Consider the following 22,800-nt stretch of genomic DNA (forward strand, 5'->3'; position numbering starts at 1 on the left):
GTTGTTCATGAATTCGGCTTGGACCACAAACCTCTGAACAGTGCCACATTTTTTGGCCCTGTTTGACTTAGCCTAGGCCTAATCCATGAGAGTAAACAACTGCGAAATGTCTCCATGCATGCCCTTTCACTCAGTGTGGTGCATCTGTTTCTAAAACATATTTGTCTCAACAGTACAGTTTCAGCGTGTGCTTCCTAAGATTAGGCGTATCAGGCAATCATCAGCTAACAATTTATATTTTTAACCCACACAAAACAATGCAGCATTTTTTAACTTGTTTCTATTTCAAAAGTAATGACATTTCACATTATCAGCTTGGAACAGATGCACACAAATCATTGAAGAAACCTATTATGTCAATACCATATGTAGCTTAGCCTTTATATAGGGTGTTTTGTTTTCAGATAGATTGATAAGACATGCAAGAGCCTTCATTTAGATATTTAAAAAAATATAATAATAATAATTTAAAGGCCACCCAGCAGGGGGCAGTCTGTTGGCAAACAGCAGGTCAAATTCCACATTTTCACTTATAGAGGTTCATTTTACACAGCAAATGCATTGTATTCGATAGTGACCGCGAATTGTAACATACTAGTGGTTTGTAGAAGACATTACACATTGGTCCTTGTATCAGCACAGACCCTTTTGTTGAGACTTTCAGTCAAACGTTCCTGCCATCATGACTGTGCTCTCTTGCTTAATCGGCTTGGAGCCAAGCAACTTAATAATGCAGGCCCGTACGATAACTCCTGACAGGAGCAGTAGTACTGTCATCCTGTCTTCTCAACACTGCCTGACATGGGAAATGACTCGGAGATCTTCTCACCGACAGACCGCATGCTAATCCAGCCCTGCTCTAGTCCTGTCGAGATTCGGAGCCTCCGAGAGCCCGTAAACACCATGCCAGGAGGACAGCATTGTTTATTACGCTGGTGGTGCTGTACCGGGTTTCCTATCAGTTTTGTGTCTGACATTTTAGCACACGTTTGTTGAGAATCGGATACTAATGGCTACAGAAAACAAGATTCTGTCTGCTGCAAGACTGATGTTTGTCGACGCACTAGCCCAGAAATGGCAGCGCTACTGGAAGTGACATCATGGGTGCAGGTCAGGACAGTGTTGTGGTGGAGATCTTGTTGATGCGGAAGGTTACAGTATATGCTGGTACATTATTCTGATCAGGCAATGGAAGTGGTAAGCTCTAATGTTTACGGCAGTGAATCCCACTGATCAGCACAAAGCCCCTATCTTGTTACTTCGGATTTATTTTGTTTTAAGTGAGAGCTTAACCCAATCCTTGACCGCTGTGGTTCATTGTTTCACACGCATATGCACGTACTTATTTGTCCTGTGTGGGTTTCTGGCCTGTAATTGGGTACCCTAATTGTTAAAGGGCCGTTAAGCAGGAGGTAAATCACTTTTGTAGGACACAGTCCAAATGTTGGGCTGTGATTTCGCCATCTCTCCTATTCTTTACTAAGATGTCTCTTGATTTTCCCATTACGCCACTTTTAATACAGTACTGCTTAGCAACCTATATTATCCTCCTCTGGAGTACTCAACGGTTTTATGCCGAAGAGGATAATTGTTAACTTCTCGTGCAATAATGGGGAGATGCGCAGAATGCCCTCAAGGTACCTAAATTCTGTGGGTGACGTAAGTTACGTGTCATGGTCGTGTGGCTCAACCTGCGCGCTCACTTCCATGTCAGACTCCAGAGACACAATCGTTTGTGTGGAAGGAGAAAGAAAAAAAAACATCTTGTGAAGTATAGAAAAGAAAATAGGCTGAAAATTGCCCACTTACCCGTGAACAGTGTCAGTTGCCAGGAAGCAAAGATACCATTTTCCCTGATGCAGTGTTGTCATAGAAACACAAAAAACCTGACACTTATCAAGTGTGTATATTATTTAATGTAGCGTTGTGTGTGTGTGCGCGTCTCCAGTAAGTTGTGCATGAGTGAAAGTCTTTGATTCTGAGCTGTTTTAATGGATGTGGCTCTTCTGACACTATAGGGAAGATAAGGACCACTTATGCTTTACCCTTGTTCTAGAGCTCTGAGCTGTAGTGAGTGCTGCACTCTGAACAAGGCTGCTGAAGTCTTCTGAACAGAGTACAGCTTCAAACGATCCGATTGACCAAACAGCATACCATATGGCCTCACCTTGTACTGCACCCCCTAAGTACGTGGTGCAGCACCACTAACCTTTGGTCTGTCCCTGCTGCTGCTTCTATGAAAAGAGGAACGAGAAATAGAGAGAGAGAGAGCTGTGTGATCTGCAGTGAGTGACTGCTACTCCCCAGAGGCAGATCTCTGTGACGGACTGGCCTGCTCCCTACACAGAGACACCAGGACAAAAGACCACACACACGCGCTCACACACACTGCATCGGGGGGGGGGGCAGGCAGAGATACAGCACACCAAACAGCCTGCTTACGCTGCGCGCGCTCACACACACGGAGACTGACAGCCAGACAGACGAAAGAGAGGGTGAGGGGGATGGAGAGAGGGAGCACAAGACGGTGGGCAGAAGCAGTCCTCCGCCAGCCAGATAGAGGGAGCAGTGGCCCACTTAAAGGAGCGTAGCGGGGAAGGAAGTAGGGCAGGCTGTGGCTCTCTCGGCGGGGCTAGAATAAAGAGTCCAGAGGAGACCGACAGACTGGGAGGGAGGGAGGGAAGGAGAGCAATAGGCTAGCAGCAGCACGCTGTGCAGGGCTGAATGAGCCCCACCATGCTTTCCTCCGCTCTCACCACACAGAAGAAAATGGAGCACTGAGACGGCTTCCTCCTCATCCACCACCTCTTCCTCTTTCTCCTCCTTGCTCAAATTGTTCCCGGGGATTCTGACGGAATGTCTGGTGAGTATTCCGCCTCAGACTCCATCATCCATTTGATGGACTGCACTGTCTCCATCTCAGTGTGTTAGGAACGCTTGACACAGTGCATTCTGCGCAAAGGTCTCAGAGTTTTTATATAGGCTTTGTGGGCTTGGCATCTTATTATTTGTCTGTAGACTTTGAGGGTGTTTCTTGTGTTTGGATGCAAGGCAGTAGTCTAGCTGTCGCCCTGATTGTTCTGGTTTTTATTTCATAGAATGAAAATGTTGAATGATGGCTTGTCGCAGTCAATATTTGCTCCTAGTAGACACATTCATGTTTGTGTCTAGCCAGGCAGCATAGTGTTCCTTTGTGCCAGAATAGATGCACAACACTGTAGTTCACTCTGTAATGACATCTCAAGAATGTCCTCGACCTTCCACCCGGTGCTTAACGCCTCTCCCAGATTACCATTTAGTTTCTAATGTCCTATGACTCCAAACAGTGTTCACACATGACAAGACTGTTGGCATGTGATATGTTGAAAGACACCATGTGGGTCTCAAAATCACTTTTCATCTGCGTTCTGAAAGGCAGCCACCCGATATGTTGCTGTTCTAAAAGCTTCTGAAATATTCACTACAGGAGTGGCAACCAGCTCTACCTGCTGTGTGTGCTGTGTGTGCGTGTGTGTGCGTGTGTGTGTGTGTGTCCAGCATTTAGCATGAGTGTGCGCACGTGTGATCATAGAGAGTTGGAGATGTTTGTTTTTTTTCTCAGTTCTGCAGAGCTTCTCTGACTGCAATACTCAAAGTGAGGTTGGAGAAAAGGTGAGAAATGAAGGGCTTTAATGGTTTCTGTCATCGCATATTATTATTATTTTTTACTGCCTTGTAGAGGGAAAAAACAAAGGCATAGCGATTTTCATGCCGGCGTTTCCGCGCCTGTCTCAGAAACACACACACTAGACAGAGAGGCCTTTTGATGGAGGGATTCTGGGTCTGGAGTCTGGACTAACGTGTTGGTGCTCATTAAATCCAAACTCCTGTCACAGCTCATTTTGGAGGCAATCAGACGTCTTCTTAGCAGTGGGCCAGTCAAAAGGAGGCGCAAACATGTCATCACGTTTCTAAGCCTGTGTGATACAGGATCTTCCCAGTCGCAGCACTTTGAACAGCTTGCTGTTTGCTAGACTTCAGTTTAGTGCATATTCATTCATTCAAACACTTAAACTGGTAATATTTTGAATATGGAGCATACATTTGAGTAATCAATTTAGCATGCTTCCAATGATTCTTGTGCTTGACACCCAATAATTGTTATGTAGCAACTAGTATTATGTGCACTGTGCAGTTATGCGACTGTAGGTCATACAGGGGGTTACCTTTGCCCACTCTCACCCTGTCCTTTCAAAATGTACTTATTTTGCCAGAGTATTACCGCGGTAAGCTGCTTTGAGAAAGAGGCTTGCAAGTTTAATGCAATGGTCATCCATGCCGATAGTGCAGAGATTGCGTAATCTCAAGTCGTTCAGCTATTAAAAACATGGATCAAATGGAACAGTTTCTGTTTTTCAAGGCGCATTCTGACACATTGTGTGTACTTGGTATCGTAAAATACCAAATACTCATGACATTATCCAAATAGGTGAGTATGTAGCCAGCCGGTTGAGAGACATGCATCCAGATGTTTTGAAATTGATCTATTTACCGATATTGATCTTCGTACACTCAACGGGATTAGTTTAAGCTCATTGTATAAAATAAAACAGGCTTTTGGCTAATGTTTTTCTTTCAACACACAGGAGCTTAGAAAATGTTCAGTCTCGCTCGTGATAGCTCACAAAGATTCTCTGATTTGATTGACTTGTCTCCCAACTAGATTGGACACAGTGATAGCCCCACATACATTTTTGATTGCCCTAGAGACATTGTATGTGCATCTTTTGAAACCCTGACCACCTTTTTTGTGGTCTGACTTTGCCGTTATCGATGTACGATTGTTAGCGTACTGTTTTTTGTCGTTGTTGTTGCAATCTGGATTCTAAGAATCGGCCTCCATGTTCCCTTTTTCCCTACACTAAAACATGCTTTTCTGCCTGTTGTTTTGTGTGACATCCTTGCTCGGGTGTTTCCTTTTCAGAACAGAGGTCCTTTTTGGGGCCCATGTTTCCTGTCAGCAGGGAGTGTTTGAGGCATTTTGGAAGAAGCCAGTATTTACAGTCCCATATCAAAAAGCCACTAAGTGATCTGATATCGGAGGTAAAAACGTGTAGATGGCTGCAGCGATGAATAATGATTTAATAGGATCATGGGCACAACATCGGTTACATTTTTTTCCCCCGTTTACACCTGTATTGCCTTTTGATGTTTTAACTTAAACCGCCTGGAACTGCACAACAGATGGTGGAGGACGTGGTAGAAGAGATGACGACAAGCAAATCAACTGCATAAATTGCTGTGCTGTGCATTTAATGTGGTAGTTTGAATTCATGACTAGCACCTTAGAGGCTGCTGCCCCCTATATACATAGACTTGAAATCACTGGCTACTTTATTAAAGTGACTAGTGTCCCGTGAATAATGTTTGCATATTTTGCATTACACATCTCATAGTATGTATATTCTGTATTCAATCCTACCTGTGTGTTAGTCTATGCCGCTTAGATATTGCTCTTCCAAGTATTTATACATTCTTAATTCCATTCCTTTACATTAGATTGTGTGTGTTGTTAAATATTACTTGTTAGATATTACTGCACTGTTGGAGCTAGAAACACAAGCATTTCGCTACACCCGCAATAACATCTGCTAAACATGTGTATGTGACATACAATTATTTTATTTTATTTTTTATTTTTTGAAAATAAAATGTAAAGGCCTTATCTGGCTTATATTATTACCCTTACAGCAACCAAACATGTCCTGTGATTGATAACAAAATATGGAAATGTATAGAATCTAAGTTTGTTTGTTCACAACATTATATACACTACCGGTCAAAAGTTTTAGAACTCCTACTCATTGTTCTTTATTTTTACTATTTTCTACATTGTAGAATAATAGTGAAGACATCAAAACTATTGTAATAACACATATGGAATCATGTAGTAACCAAAAAAGTGTTAAACAAATCAAAATATTTAATATTTTAGATTCTTCAAATAGCCACCCTTTGCCTTGACAGCTTTGTACACTATTGGCATTCTTTCAAGCAGCTTTACCTGGAATGCTTTTATAACAGTCTTGAAGGAGTCCCCACATGCTGAGCACTTGTTGACTGCTTTTCCATCACATTCGACACATTCCAAACCATCTCAATTGGGTTGGGCGATTGTGGAGACCAGGTCAGCTGATGCAGCATTCCATCACTCCCCGTCTTGGTAAAATAGCCCTTACACAGCCTGGAGGTGTGTTGGGTCATTGTCCTGTTGAAAAACAAATGGTGGTCCCGCTGCGCGCAAACCAGATGGGATGGCGTATCGCTGCAGAATGCTGTGGAAGCCATGCTGGTTAAGTGTACCTTGAATTCTAAATAAATCAGACCGTATCACCAGCAAAGCACACCCACACCATAACACCACCTCCTCCATGCTTTACGGTGGGAAATACACATGTGGAGATCATACGTTCACCTACTCTGCGTCTCTCAGACACGGCGGTTGGAACCAAAAATCTCAAATTTGGACTACAGACCAATGGACAAATTTCCACCGGTCTAATGTCCATTGCTCGTGTTTCTTGGTCTGAGCAGGTATCTTCTTCTTATTGGTGTCCTTTAGTCGTGATTTCTTTGCAGAAATTTGACCATGAAGGCCTGATTCACACAGTCTCCGAGCAGTTGATGTGTCTGTTAATTTAACTCTGAAGCATTTATTTGGGCTGCAATTTCAATGAACTTATTCTCTGTGGTAGAGGTAACTCTGGGTCTTCCATTCCCATGGCGGTCATTAGGAGAGCCAGTTTCATCATAGTGCTTGATGGTTTTTGCGACTACACTTGAAGAAACTTTCAAAGTTCATGACATTTTCCGGATTGACTGACCACGACTTAAAGTAATGATGGACTGTCGTTTCTCTTTGCTTATTTTAGCTGTTCTTGACATAATATGGACTTAGACTTATTTGGTAAAAGACCATCGTATAGCCCACCCTCCACCTTGTCACAACTCAACTGATTGGCTGAAACACATTAAGAAGGAAAGAAATTCCACATGAACTTTTAACTAGGCACACCTGTTAATTGAAATGCATTCCAGGTGACTACCTCATGAAGCTGGTTGAGAGAATGCCAAGAGTGCAAAATTGTCATCAAGGCAAAGGTTGGCTATTTGAAGAATCTCAAATATAAAATATATATTTTAACACTTTTTGATTCCATATGTGTTATTTCATAGTTTTGATGTCTTCACTATTATTCTACAATGTTGAAAATAGTAGAAATAAAGAAAAACCTTTGAATGAGTGTAACGGCTTTCCTCTTCCTCTTCTGGGGAGGAGTAGCAAGGATCGGACCAATACGCAGCGTGGTAAGTGTTCATCTTGATTTTAATAAGAAAAGTGAACACTGAAACAAAAACAATAAACGACAACGTGAAATAACTCAACCGAAACAGTACCGTGTGGACCAAACACTGACACGGAAAACAAACACCCACAACTCAAAAGTGAAACCAGGCTACCTAAGTATGATTCTCAATCAGGGACAACGATTGACAACTGCCTCTGATTGAGAACCATACCAGGCCAAACACAGTCATCCCAAATCATAGAAAAACGAATATAGACAACCCACCCAACTCACGCCCTGACCATACTAAAACAAAGACAAAACAAAAGAACTAAGGTCAGAACGTGACAATGAGTAAGTGTTCTAAAACATTTGACTGGTTTTGTGTGTGTATACAGTTGGAGTCTGAAGTTTACATACACCTTAGCCAAATATATTTAAACTCAGTTTTTCACAATTCCTGACATTTAATCCTAGTAAAGATTCCCTGTCTTAGGTCAGTTAGGATCCAAACTTTATTTTAATAATGTGAAATGTCAAAATAATATTAGTGATTTATTCCAGCTTTTATTTCTTTCATCACATTCGCAGTGGGTCAGAAGTTTACATACACTCAATTAGTATTTGGTAGCATTGCCTTCAAATTGTTGAACTTGGGTCAAACGTTTCGGGTAGCCTTCCACAAGCTTCCCACAATAAGTTGGGTGAATTTTGGCCCATTCATTCTGACAGAGCTGGTGTAACTGAGTCAGGTTTGTTGGACTCCTTGCTCGCACATGCTTTTTCAGTTCTGTCCACACATTTTCTATGGGATGGAGGTGAGGGCTTTGTGATAGCCACTCAAATACCTTGACTTTGTTGTCCTTAAATCATTTTGCCACAACTTTGGAAGTATTCTCGGGGTCATTGTCCATTTGGAAGACCAATTTGCGACCAAGCTTTAACTTCCTGACTGATGTCTTGAGATGTTGCTTCAATATATCCACATAATTTTCCTGCCTCATCATGCCATCTATTTTGTGAAGGGCACCAGTCCCTATTCCAGTAAAGCACCCTCACAACATGATGCTGCCACCCCTGTGCTTCACGGTTGGGATGGTGTTCTTCGGCTTGCAAGCATCCCCCTTTTTCTTCCTAAAATAATGATGGTCATTATGGCCAAACAGTTCTATTTTTGTTTCATCAGACCAGAGAACATTTCCCTAAAAAGTATGTTCTTTGTCCCCATGTGCAGTTGCAAACTGTAGTCTGGCTTTTTAATGGCGGTTTTGGAGCAGTGGCTTCTTCCTTGCTGAGCGGCCTTTCTGGTTATGTCGATTATAGGACTCGTTTTACTGTGAATATAGATACCTTTGTACCTGTTTCCTCCAGCATCTTCACAAGGTCCTCTGCTGTTTTTCTGGGATTGATTTGCACTTTTCGCACCAAAGTACGTTCATCCCTAGGAGACAGAATGCGTCTCCTTCCTGAGTGGTAATGACAGCTGGGTGGTCCCATGGTGTTTATATTTGCGTAGTATTGTTTGTACAGATGAATGTGGTACCTTCAGGCGTTTGGAAATTGCTCCGAAGGATGAACCAGACTTGTGGAGGTCTACACATTTTTTCAGGGGTCTTGGCTGATTTCTTTTTATTTTCCCATGATGTCATGCAAAGAAGGACTGAGTTTGTAGGTAGGCCTTGAAATACATCCACAGGTACATCACCAATTGACTCAAATTATGTCAATTAGACTATCAGAAGCTTCTAAAGCCATGACATTATTTTTCCAAGCTGTTTAAAGGCACCGTCAACTTAGTGTATGTAAACTTCTGACCCACTGGAATTGTGATACAGTCAATTATAAGTGACATAATCTGTCAGTAAACAATTGTTGGAAAAATGACTTGTGTCATGCACAAAGTAGATGTCCTAAACTATAGTTTGTTGACAAGAAATTGGTTGAAATTTGTTGACAAGTGGTTGAAATTATTTTTTTTTTGAATGACTGCAACCTAAGTGTATGTTAACGTCCGACTTCAACTGTATGTGTGTGTGGGATTACCGTTCAAAAGTTTGGGGTCACTTAGAAATATCCTTGTTTTTGAAAGCATATTACTTTGTCCATTAAAATAACATCAAATTGATCAGAAATTCAGTGTAGACATAATTAATGTTGTAAATGACTATTGTAGCTGGAAACTGTATCTGATTTTTTTTTAAATGAAATATCTACATACTGTAGGCGTACAGAGGCCTATTATCAGAAATCATCACTCCTGTGTTCCAATGGAATGTTGTCTTAGCTAATCCAAGTTTATAATTGTAAAAGGCTAATTGATCATTAGAAAACCCTTTTGCAATTATGTTAGCACAGCTGAAAACGGCTGTCCTGATTAAAGAAACAATAAAACTGTCCTTCTTTAGACTAGTTGAGTATCTGGAGCATCAGCATTTGTGGGTTTGATTACAGGCTCAAAATGGCCAGAAACAAAGCCCTTTCTTCTGAAACTCGTCAATCTATTCTTGTTCTGAGAAATGAAGGCTATTCCATGTGAGAAATTGGCAAGAAACTGAATATCTTGTGCAACGTTGTGTACTACTCCCTTCACAGAACAGCGCAAACTGGCTCTAACCAGAATAGAAAGAGGAGTGGGAGGCCAACTGAGCAAGAGGACAAGTACATTAGTGTCTAGTTTAAGAAACAGACGCCTCACAAGTCCTCAACTGGCAGCTTCATTAAATAGTACCCGCAAAACACCAGTCTCAACGTCAACAGTGAAGAGGCGATTCTGGGATGCTGGCCTTCTAGGCAGAGTTGCAAAGAAAAAACCATATCTTAGACTGGCCAATAAAAAGAAAAGATTAAGATGGGCAAAAGAACACAGACACTGGACAGAGGAGCACTTATATGGTTACTACATGATTCCATATGTTTTAAAAAATATAGTTTTGATGTCTTCACTATTATTCTACAATGTAGAAAATAGTTAAACAATTTTAAAAACGAATGAGCAGGTGTCCAAACTTTTGACTGGTATTGTATAACTTTCAAAATACAGAAGTTCAGCCGGCTGTATTTATGTATTTTGAAAGTTGTACTCTATACCTTAAACTTCATTGCTGATATGCAAAACATTTCTGTACTATATCAACAATGGACTAATGAAACAAATACAAAAATATCGTTTTTAGGTGGAGTTTTCCTTTAATCCTTTGAATGTTGTCCATAATTACTTACAATTGTTTTTATTTTCTTTTCAGAAAAAACATTTAAGGGTTTCTGAACATTAACAATATCAGTGTGGAGTTGGATATCATTTTTGAAAGATGTTTTTTTGTTGTTGATTGCAATCGGACCTGTCTGCAGTGCATTATAGTTACACACCTCATGAAATACTAGAATACAGTATTCTATTCATAAATTACTCCTTTATATGTAAATATATCTAACTCTGCCAGTAGGCTACTGTACGTATATATTTATTTTCATTCTGTGCTGTAAGAGATAGAAGTGTTTGTTTTATGTTAATTCAGAGACCACCGTCTCCGAGACAAAACGATAGTCTGACCTCATTTAATTGGCTGTTTTCGGCTGTTTGTGTTCTTGGCCCCCAACGGTCTGCAATGGCATTGACAAGATCATTGGGTAAATGCTGTGCCACAGACTGCAAGTTGAATAGCAGCCATCAGACGCTCATGAATCTCTCAGGAAGTGAATTCAAAAGCAGCATAGTTGTCAGCACAGTGCATTAACAGACTGCAGCATGAGTGACAGAGCTAGCCTACTGCCTTGGAGTTTGGTCTAGTGATCATGACACTTGTTTGTCATTGACTGGAAATATGAGGATTTCTTTTACGTCATTGATCCCCTATATCAGTGGCTCCCAAGTCCAGTCCTCGAGTAACCCCAACAACAGCACACATTTTAGTTGTAGCCCAGGACAAACTCACCTGATTCAACTCATTGAGGGCTTGATGATTAATTGACAAGTAGAGGCTTGTGATACAACAACAATGTGTACTGTTGGACGTACTCGAAGACTGGATTTGGGAAACTCTGCCCTAATATTATGGAACCAGACCCATTTTCATTTAAAGGCCATTATAAGATGATTGTAGTACATTACTGTAGTACAATTTGTTTCATTAAGGCTAATTGTAAACAATTTTACACTGTCACATTTTGTTAAACAGTCACCAAGAACAAAATCCACCCAGAGCTTCCCAAAGACTCTATGTTAAAGAGTTTTCCCCCAGAGATCTAGCTTCTCAGAGAGGGAGGTTTCATTTAGTTGGACCTCCTCAGCTCTGCCAGGTATCTCTCTGTAATTCTCACAGCTCCTCACTGTGTCCCCGCCACCATACTAATGAGCTGAGCTAGAGAATGTGACGACTCACTCCCCGCCCGAGGACTTTTCCTGACTCATCCCCGAGGCAGGAAGTACAGCCATGTTTAATTCATGCAGCCAATGAAGAGCCAGGGGAGCGATGAGTAAGCGCATATCTCTCATTTTGCCGCTCAGCAGGTGCTTAATTGCCCTGCTTACCCACCTAGAAATGAATTGTAATGTGCAGGAGTTAACCAACACCACTTATGGAACAACAGAAAGAAGAGCATACACTGTAGGAGCAAACATTTCTTCTGTCTATATTATCTGTGACAACTTGCCAGTGATACAACAATGCCAATATGGCGAGTCACAGATAGCTGGCATTCTATAGCCTAGTGTTTCCATTCCCCTTAAAATTATATTTTTGTCTTTTTCGGTCAATAAATCGAGTTGAGGATTGAAGGTTGTGATACTTGTTTTACGGATGCCATGTTTTTCACATACAACTAAAATATTGAACCAATAACACTAAAATGAACCCTTAGTCACTTGGTTGCACAAATGTCTGTATCAGCTATCATATGTTACTGTGGGCGGTACGAGTTTCTTGTTGTCTTTCACTATAACGATCTCGATTGATATTGCTTGAGCTTTGTTATTGCTGTTGACCTCTAATGGCCATGATGGTAGTCTTCCCTGCCTAGCGACTGAGTGACGAGTCAGATTGCCACCTCCTTGTCTCTGCAGCTGTGCTCTGCTGTTTGCCAGAGGCCCTATAAAGCATTATTGGAGCAGCGTCCTCACCTGCCAGACCATCAAAAGCCCATCCAAGCAGGAGAGCTACCAGCTGGGAAATAATGGAGATCTCAGTCATGCCAACCCCGTAGGGCCAGAGCCAGTGGCATCCGACAGGGTGTACCCACAACACTTGTCTGTTATTGGAACACATGCCTTCCCCAGCCCTCTTCCCTCAGTGTGGGACATAGCTGACTGTTGCCTATGTTGAGATGTTGTTTTTGTGTGAATGACTGACCGCGTCTCTTCCTCTTCTCCCCCAGATCCCATCTAATGCCTAGGCTGAAGGAATCACGGTCTCATGAGTCGTTGTTCAGCCCCAGCAGTGCAGTAGAAGCTTTGGATCTCAGCATGGAGGACGAGGTGTTGATCAAACCGGTGCACAGCAGCATCCTGGGCCAGGACTACTGCTTCGAGGTGAGCCCCTCCCACCAGCGCCACCACTGCCTCTCATGACTGCCACAGCTCAAGGCTCGCTAACTGCGGACTCTTTTTAATAGCGTCTTTTAGGATCCTGAAGCACTGTATATAATGCATGGTGTCTAATCTCTTTCTTTTCGTCGTCATTACCTTAGTCGGAAAACCTGCGTAATAAAAGGTGGGCGGGTCCCTCAATGTCTGTCAAGCAGCCAGTGCCTTTGGGTAGTGTGAGTGTGTGGCTGGGCATCTGCTAGGGAGCGTCCCCACTGCCAGGAGGGTCTCCCTTCCCCTCTTCCTGCCTGGTAGTGGCATGTGTGTCTGTCTGGCCCATCTGTTGGCATCTCCATGCTCCTGCTCTCTGGATTTGCTCAGAGAGGTGAGCTCTGAGAGGGCCCAATTCACAAGGATTTACTGCCTATTATGCTAAAGCACGCTGCCAGCTGGACAGACCATGGCCCTGTGACCGAGTGGACAAGCGTTTCTCTCGTGGACAAGTGCAAGAGGATTTCAATGGCTGTCCAGGCTCAGTGTTCAGTATGCATTGTATCAGTGTGCACTGTGCACAGACCCTGTAGCCCAGCTGAAGTGTGTGTGTGTGTGTGTGATACCCAACCCTGCTTTCATATGGGTCTTTTTCATAAAGGGAAGGGCTTAATTGTCTGCAATACTTCACAGGTAACCACTTCCACTGGAACAAAATGCTTTTCGTGTCGGTCATCCGCCGAGAGGGACAAATGGATGGAGAACTTAAGGAGAGCTGTAAATCCAAACAAGGTAAACCCTATACAAGTAGTGGGCCCTCTGTGGAAGGAAAGAGCAATACAGTAGAACCCATGAGCACAGGAACACCCATGAAAATGTTGTTGTTTGAAGTTGCACATGTTTGATGTTTTTCACAGGACAACAGTCGGCGTGTGGAGAACCTGCTGAAATTGTGGATTATTGAGGCCAAGGACCTTCCAGCCAAGAAAAGGTACTTCTGTGAGTTGTGTCTGGACGACACGCTTTATGCACGGACTACCTGCAAACTCAAGACAGACAATGTGTTCTGGGGAGAGCACTTTGAGTTCAACAACTTACCCGCCATCAATAGTGTCACCGTCCACCTGTACAAGGAGACTGATAAAAAGAAAAAGAAGGACAAGAACAGCTATGTGGGCCTGGTCATCATTCCCACCGGCGCCGTCATGGGACGCCAGTTCGTGGAGAAGTGGTACTCTGTGAGCACGCCCAACCCGAGCAAAGGGAAAACTCCCGGACCTATGATTCGGCTCAAGTCGCGGTACCAGAGCATGAGCATCCTGCCTATGGAGTCCTATAAGGAGTTTGCTGAGTACATTACCAATAACTACATGCTGATGTGCTCCATCATGGAGCCTGGCCTCAGTGTGAAGAACAAGGAGGAGATGGCCAGTGCCCTGGTGCACATCCTACAGAGCACCGGCAAGGCTAAGGTAAGGCACCCTACTCTCCAGAGGCTGTGTTCTACGCACTTTCAAATGATAGTCCAAAATAGTCACGTTGCCAAATGTCGACAATAAACACGACCTAGATCAAATTGATATTTGCCAAAAAATCGTATTGTACTCATCACAGCTGTGAAACCTTTGATAACTCACAATCAGTGATACCGTTGTCTCAAATAAGCAACAATCAACATAATCTCAGCTGCATATTGCACACAGTAGCTGTATAAGGTAAAGGGGTTTAAAGGTCCAGTGAGCCTCGTTTTTCACCAGGGGCTTTGTAACTTAGCCTAGTCTTTGGGAGTCCTCCTTCCCCATGCTTACCGTAAACAGTCTCCTGGAAGAATGTGAATGCTTCCTGTTTGGGTTGGGAGCAGGGTCGTGTTCATGAGGAGTGCAAACGGAAGAAAACAAACAGAAACATGAACGGACTTACCAATTGCTCATTTTAGTTTACCATTGCAAAACGCTTTACAACGTTTTCCATTGTGTTCCCTAATGGATGTGACCCAGCCTTCACATGCTGTGGAAAAATAACTGAATCCACCCCTGCTTAGAGTGTGTGATTGGGGGACTGAGGATTAGTACTTTCTAATGAGGACTAGCTGAGAGAGGACTTGCGTACACTGGCTGAATGGCTGAAACAGCAAACCTTTTGCTAATACCCCACAATGTTGCATTTAAAACAATCGCATAGACCATTTCAATTCAGTCCCTTTGTATGACCACTTGCCATACATTAGGCTATGTGGTAAAATGTCCTTCTCTTATTCAGAGAATCAATACATCCCATTGAGGGATTGTTGTTTTGATGTTTTTGAAACAGTAACATTGATCCACTGTATGGAATTGAGAAATCTGGCCGAACTCCACACAACAAAATCTCCCTTACTATGGAGAGAGAAAGAGAGAGAGGTCATCATGCTCAAATTCGGTCTTTATCCACATTCCATCTTTATTGCACACTGTGCAGACCATAAAATCTCACCACGCCTGGAGAAGTGTTTCACTTCTCAGCAGTGGTGTAAAGTACTTAAGTACAAATACTTTAAAGTAAGTCGTTTTTTGGGGGTATCTGTACTTTATATTTTTGTCAACTTTTACTTCACTGCATTCCTAAAGAAAATAATGTACTTTTTTACATCATACATTTTCCCTGGCACCCAAAAGTACTAGTTATATTTGGAATACTTAACAGGACAGGAAAATGGTGCAATTCACATATTTATCAAGAGATTATCCCTGCTCATCCCTACTGCCATCTGATTTGGCAGACTCACTAAACACAAATGCTTCATTTGTAAATCATGTCTGAGTGTTGGAGTGTGCCCCTGACTATCCAAAATAAAATAAAAACTGGTTTCTTCTGGTTTGCCTAATATAAGATATTTGAAATTATTTATACTTGTACTTTTACTTTTGATACGTAAGTATATTTAAAATCAAATACTTTTAGACTTTTACTCAAGTAGTGTTTTACTGGGTGACTTTCACTTTTACTTGAGTCATTTTCTGTTACGGTATCTTTACTTCTACTCAAGTATGACAATTGTGTATTTTTTCCACCACTGCAGGAGCCACGTGAACGTGATCTAGCAGCAATCAATGCTGTATCTCATATGAATGTGGTTGTGTTACACGGCCACTGTGCTGTCTTCTCGCTCACCATTCCCAGGGAGGAAAGCGGTGTCAGCCCCCTGTGATAATTAGCTTTGTCGTCCTCATTAATTCCTGCTTTGCTCCACCCACTCTCCAGCTCCTGCGGTAAAACCACGCAGTGAGGCAGAACGCTAATAACGCTAGTGTGTGTGTGTGTTCTGGTGCACAAGGTCATCGGTCGTCATTGAGGATAGCTGTTTCAGCACAGAAAAATATTTTTTGACTTTGACCCTCAAACATTGCTCCTGCTTATGTAACAGCACTGTAAGAATGTCCATGCCCTACAGCAGCTTGTATTAGTAGAAACAGCACCAGGGCGATGGAGCTTCGTTTTAAACAACCTTTCTCTAATGTTAGCCTACTTTCTGCTCTGGGAAACAATTGGGACTTTGCTTCGTTTTGCATTTATCCACTGCCCCGTAGTGGCTCACACCCCCTCCCTCTCATTTCAGTTCACTGTTTAGCCTGCCCTAATCCAATAGATGGATAGATAGAGGTCCATGAATCTACACTTTCAAAGAGGTCTCTCCTAATCTAGAGGCCTCTCCTAATCTAGAGGCGTTCTCTCGCCAAATGGATCTCTTTAATTTGATTGAAATGACTGTGGCTATCGACTTCAATTTCTTTTTTTTAAAAGGGTTGTTCCACCTCAAAAAGCGCAAGAAAGAGGTTTGACACCCACCTTCTCAGATTGGGTCTGAAATGGTTTCTGTAGTTAGAAACAGATAAGATTAGCCTTCCTGCAACTTTATTTTGTTACTTTCCCCAGTAAGAAAACCAAACATTGTCGCTCAACAGAGGGGGTTTTAGGAGGAGTTATTTACAGACCCTCGTGGATGTCCACTGAAAGTTGACTAGCAACATCAACTGGAACATAAAATACACCCTCCATGAGTGCCCACTAAATTTGGTCAAGAACAGGCAAACAAAATTTAAACCCACACCAAACTTAAAAACGGGAAGCAAACCATAAAGGGGAGCAATATGAAAACAGGGAAGATCAGATAAAGGAGTGTTTATTTTATTTTATTTTTTAACTCAAATAGGGAGAGCCAACTAAAGGTGTTAACCCTCCACATCTCTCAAGACAACTGGAGCCACTGGGCCAGCCATTCTTAAATATCACCTGGGCCTGCACAGGTGAAACACCTTCCCACTAACAAGATGACAATCCAGCACATGTGTAACACATACTGACTAACGAGTTGATACCAATCGGTGCGTCCCACATGCTAATGTGGTAACGTCCAACCTCAGAATATGCATAGAAAAAGCAAAGCCTGTAACATCATCCACCATACTTCAATTGCTAATTTCTCTGAACAGGGGGAAAAAACACAACCAAATTCACTGGGAATTCATTGCATAGTATGAAGAAGCAATAATCCAAGCTGCAACTCCATACTACTTGTTAGACATAGTGAACTGATACTGTATACTGGTGAATTTGGTGTGGTGGGTCGTGAGTGGCTTTTTACATTTTTGGGGGATTCCTCATCTCTCAATCATTGGTAGAAAGAAGTTGGGTACTATATTAAATATTATATGAATCCTATGAGTTAAAATGGACAATTTGAGCGCAATCAATTAGCTTAACTTCTCAGAGATCTAAAATATGTCTCAATATTGCTCAATGTGATCTATTTACAACCCCACCTCGTATAGTCTGTTAGTGTGCAAACTGTGTTAGTTTGTGCAGTCAGTGCATGTTAAGACTTCCCTACCCGTTCTCCAGTTCTGTCTGAGGGTACTGTAGAAGTAGGGACAGCAAAACCCTTTTCACATGTCGGCATGGCTCATCACAGTAGTGTGAGACGGGTATAGCATAGTGTGTGTGTGTGGCTGATATGCTGTGACTGTCTGTTTGTCAGCCGAGCCGAGCCAGCGCCGAGTTGGGCTTGCTGCTCATCCACATCAACCACGGATGAGCGTCATCATCAGTGATGAGGGCTAAGAGGGGTGCTGTATTAAGCCCTTAAATCCTCATTCAACACACAAGCAGGTAGTGCTCTGACTCATGTCCTGCCATGCAGCCTGCCCTGCACAGGATATACAGCACATCATACATTCATAATCCTCTGCATCCTCCAGAGAGCGTAATGATGGAATGATCTGGCACGGGGACAGCAGATGTGTTGACAAGGAGCATTCGGGTATCTAGCCTACATTTGGCTGACACAGTAGCTACATACTGTGCATATGCAGTAGCTGAAATGTCTACCTCTCTCTGGTGCAGACTTTAAGATGACGACAGCACGTTCCCTTTGACACCTCATTAGCATGCATAGCCTAGCGCTAGACTACCCCCACAGGCCTCCCATAGAAGTGACTGCAGTCAGACAGAGCTGGAGCAGATAACAGGAGCTCATGGAGAGCGAGTGTGACCGGCTAAGAAAGACGCAGCCCGAGAGTGACTGTAGGTGGGAGGGGGGGGGGGGGATGAACCACTTGATCCATTAGACCAGAATCGATAAGAGAGTAAGAGTGAGTCATCACTTTTGTCTGAGCTGCCTGCGATTGACTCTCTCTCTCCAAACCCACTGCTTTCAGTATATATCAGGCTCAACATCAGGCCTGGGCTGTGCAGCAATAGTAGTACACTGTTATTTATTTATGTAGAAGACTGTACACATGCTGCATTTCAGATCACGTTGATAGCGTGTATTGCCAGCAAATGAGCCAATCTACAGTAAGTCTCTTCACAGGACTTGTCTACAGAGATCACTACCACATTTGTTACTTTTCTTATTTAATATATATATATAATACAATTGTATTTGATCATAACACACCTTGGTAAAGCAGTGGTGCTGGTTGTCTAGTTCCATGATACGGCGCTGATCAGCCTTTCACTGCTCACCGTGTTGTCAATGTTGTGTCGGGCAAGTTCTTGGAGGTGAACATGGGACGAGGTGACACCGGTGCCCTGTTCCGATGCTTTTCCAAATGCATACTGTCTTCCTCCCTTCCTTGGGAGAAATTGTTATGATGACATGACGGGGTTTGTGAAAGCTATGTGGTGGGATCCATTGCTGTCATCTATTCAATGGGGTGAGATCACAGGAAGGAAGGATTTTCAAAGTGTTGGAACACTGCCTCACCATTCCATTTTTCTTTCAGGACTTCCTGACGGACCTGATGATGTCAGAAGTGGATCGCTGTGGGGAGAACGAACACCTGATCTTCAGGGAGAACACGCTGGCCACCAAAGCCATCGAGGAGTACCTCAAACTGGTGGGGCAGAAGTACCTGCAGGACGCACTAGGTAAGTAACACCCACACACCCTAAACGAGCGAGTGCTGCCATGACAGTAGAGCGAGAAATGCTTTTAGTCGAGAGCGAAGGAGCCATGAACGCGTGGAAATAGGCCTATGGGTTGTACATTAAATATCTCTCCAGACACAGTATATCTTAAATTCTATTCAGATCAATAATTCATAGTTTTTCTGTAAAGTGACTTTGTATGAAGCCGTGTTGAATGATTCAGAAAGGCGGCCTGTCCTTGAAGGTTGACTGGCCCGATTTGAAAGTATGAATGTATGAAAAAGGTATAGAAGAAGCCTGTCGGAGAACTCTGGCCTCTTTCTTTGGTCGTCTATCAACACAACTTAAGACGTTGGTGAAAGACGATCACTTCTGCAGAGAAAATGATTCCTCAATCTATTTGCGTGGGCGGCGAGAAGTAAGAAACCTGTGATTTTAAATCTCTGATCTGATGTCTATGGCCATGTACAAATATCATTTTTTTTGCACGTTTTGTCATGGGCCACAGGATATTCAACTCACCACTTTATAATGATCCAGTGGTCCATGAACAGTCAACTGCTGCTGCAATTTGTTTTTTTCTTAGTACAATAAGAGGGATTTCTATCAGTGTGCAAGGCATTTGTGTGTTCCAACTAGCAGATCTGTACTCTATATGGAGGGATTTTAGTGCCAAAAGAAATTGAATCTGAATTGAATTTATTTTTCCATTAAAAACCACTCCGTAACTGTAAGCCTATATGTACTGTAGATTGTAGTCCTAGACATAGTGCTGACCCCAGGCCTGTGTGCTGTGCGCCCTCCCTCTTCTAGGCGAGTTCATCAAAGCCCTGTACGAATCAGACGAGAACTGTGAGGTGGACCCGGGGAAGTGTTCCTCGGGAGACCTCCCTGAGCACCAGAGCAACCTGAAGATGTGCTGTGAACTGGCCTTCTGCAAGATCATCGACTCCTACCGGTAAATACAACCCCCCCCCCCGCCAATGCAATTAGCTAGCATTAGCCCTCATACTCTACTATCAAGTGTCCATCTTTCAGGGCTTTCACAATTATCGAATCAATAATGAAAGCGTGAATTGTGCAAAAGGTCAAGTCAAAAACAACATGGTGGTACTGCATTCATGGAAGGAAGGTATTTTATTTAGAGGTAATATTTCCTTCTCTACCAGTGTTTTTCCACGGGAGCTGAAAGAGGTGTTTGCCTCGTGGAGGCAGGAGTGCAGCAGTCGGGGCCGGCCGGACATCAGCGAGCGTCTTATCAGCGCCTCCCTGTTCCTGCGCTTCCTGTGTCCGGCCGTCATGTCCCCGTCGCTTTTCAACCTGATGCAGGAGTACCCAGACGACCGCACCGCGCGAACCCTCACCCTCATCGCCAAGGTCACACAGAACCTCGCCAACTTCACCAAGTAAGTGCGGGTGTGTGTGTTTGCGATTGCGTGTGAACAAGTGTGTGTGCGTGCGTACGTGTGCGCAACCATGAAAATATACTTGTATATGTGTATATGTGTTTATCTGATGAAAATAGCATAATTTCCCCCTTGTTTTGGTGTTTGTTTCTTTGTCTGTCCAGGTTTGGTAACAAGGAGGAGTACATGTCCTTTATGAACCACTTCCTGGAGCACGAGTGGACCAACATGCAGCGCTTCCTGCTGGAGATCTCCAACCCAGAGACCATCTCCAACACGGCAGGGTTCGAGGGTTACATCGACCTGGGCCGCGAGCTCTCCACCCTGCACTCCCTGCTGGCCGAGGCAGTCTCTCAGCTGGACCAGGTACCAGGATTACACCACACTACTTTGATTTACTCTCTAATGGCAACCTCACGATACTCGCTACTTTCCGCAAGCAGAGCTACCGGAAATCAGTCCTTTTCAATGGGCTTGACATAAAGATGCACATTTTGCTAGGACAGCAGTCTATTGTCACCATGTAGATGTTATATGTGAAAAGACATGTTACTAAATAATGAATTCATAGGAAGTTCATGGAAGAAATTGTAAAGAACTATACTTGACATTATTATTTTGTGTCCCTGCAGAGCACAGCCTCTAAGCTGGGTCCACTGGCACGTATCCTGCGGGACGTGAACTCAGCACTGACCAACCCGTCTGGGGTCCAGGTGTCTACGCCCACAGAGCGTATGGGCTCCCCCCCCCTTCCCCTCCCCCTGGCAGGCTGCAGCCTCTCCACCGGCCTGCCTATCCACAAGATGGTCATGGACAGCGAGCTTTCTGGGTATTTGTGCTTCGTATGACACACAACCTGCAGAGATCTGAGGATTACAGCATTTCAATATTTATTTTAACAGATGTTGATTTTACATTTCTGCAATTTTTTTTAACAGTTCTGTGGGAACCACAAGGACATTATCTTTACAGTGTCTCCGGGTCAAAACAAAATGTATCTCATTTTTCAATGTTGTCTTGGTGCAGGTTGGTTGATTTTACGAGGCTACCGTCGCCAACCCCAGAGAACAAGGACCTATTCTTTTTGACGAGGAACTCTGGCATCCAGCAGTCTCCAGCCAGAAGCTCCAGCTACTCGGAGGCCAACGAGGCTGAGGTGCAGCTCCCCAACGGCAGCAAGAGTCTATCAATGGTGGACCTGCAAGATAGCCGCAGCCCGGAGAGTACCCCTGTCCCCCGCCCTGCCTCCCCCAGCGACATGCTCCTCAATGAATGCCAGTCCCCCGTCGCCCCTGGGCCGGGGGGCTGGGCCGCCCGCACCCCTCAGGGCATTATCCCCGGACCCACCCTCAGGAGAATGGTTCAGACCCCCACCAACCCTAGCACAGAGAGCAGCACCCTAGGTCCAGGGAGGCCCTCCCAGCTCCTGGCCCCGCTTTCATTCCAGAACCCCGTTTACCAGATGGCCACGGGCATGACCATGTCCCCGCGGGGTCCCCTGGCCGATTCAGGCTCTGAAGGCCACAGCTCTCACAGCTCTCAGGGCAACAACACAGAGGATGCCCCCAAGCACCAAGGCGTATTCCTCACCCAGGGGGTTGCAGTCGGGAGCGGGGGAGGCAGCAGCAGTGAGGAGTTTGCGCGGCGCTCAGGGGAGTTCACGACCCGCCGCCAGCTGTCCCTCATGGAACCCCAAAGGCAGAACAGCTCCGGTCCCCAGCGCAGGATAGACCAGCCCCCTCCGCCCGTCACCAGGGGCAGGACGCCGCCACACATGCTCCAGACGGCCTACCCTGGGCCGCGGCCCTCCAGCGGCAGCATGATGTCATCATCTCCCGACTGGGGGCCCAGTGGCGGCACCCGGTTGAGACAGCAGTCGTCCTCATCCAAAGGGGACAGTCCTGAGACCAAGCAGCACACCCTGCATAAAGTGAGTAGAGCATGTCACGTCTATGTGTGTGTGAGGAGGGGGGGGCTGTGTGGGGTCTCACTATTATCCTGGACAGCCACTGTCTGCTTACTTTTATTATAGATAAGCTCTTGGTTGACTAACTACTTAATATCTATCGAGCCAGAGTTTGGATTGCATGTACTGAAGTTTGGCAAGCAACGCTAATGGGTCTGGCTGTGCGTATTATTCTGGACTTCA

At 44.0% G+C, this 22,800-nt stretch overlaps 1 protein-coding gene across 2 annotated transcripts in view; it reads left to right on the plus strand.

Moving 5' to 3' along the window:
* LOC139389865 (disabled homolog 2-interacting protein-like) overlaps nt 1-22,800 on the plus strand; it is a 47,973-nt gene that overhangs the window by 18,272 nt on the left and 6,901 nt on the right. Inside the window, exons 1-10 of one of the 2 annotated variants that reach the window (XM_071136858.1) lie at nt 2,723-2,863; nt 12,699-12,852; nt 13,531-13,629; nt 13,755-14,309; nt 19,101-19,245; nt 20,059-20,203; nt 20,415-20,651; nt 20,816-21,017; nt 21,284-21,480; nt 21,678-22,581. In XM_071136858.1, coding sequence (XP_070992959.1) covers nt 12,709-12,852; nt 13,531-13,629; nt 13,755-14,309; nt 19,101-19,245; nt 20,059-20,203; nt 20,415-20,651; nt 20,816-21,017; nt 21,284-21,480; nt 21,678-22,581 — 2,628 coding nt within the window. In that variant the 5' untranslated portion in view covers nt 2,723-2,863; nt 12,699-12,708. Of the gene's footprint in view, nt 1-2,722; nt 2,864-12,698; nt 12,853-13,530; nt 13,630-13,754; nt 14,310-19,100; nt 19,246-20,058; nt 20,204-20,414; nt 20,652-20,815; nt 21,018-21,283; nt 21,481-21,677; nt 22,582-22,800 lie in introns of those variants that run through there. The other variant, XM_071136859.1, reaches the window with a different exon arrangement.

The sequence above is a fragment of the Oncorhynchus clarkii genome, chromosome 30, assembly GCF_045791955.1.
Source record: "Oncorhynchus clarkii lewisi isolate Uvic-CL-2024 chromosome 30, UVic_Ocla_1.0, whole genome shotgun sequence".
Lineage (NCBI taxonomy): Eukaryota > Metazoa > Chordata > Actinopteri > Salmoniformes > Salmonidae > Oncorhynchus > Oncorhynchus clarkii.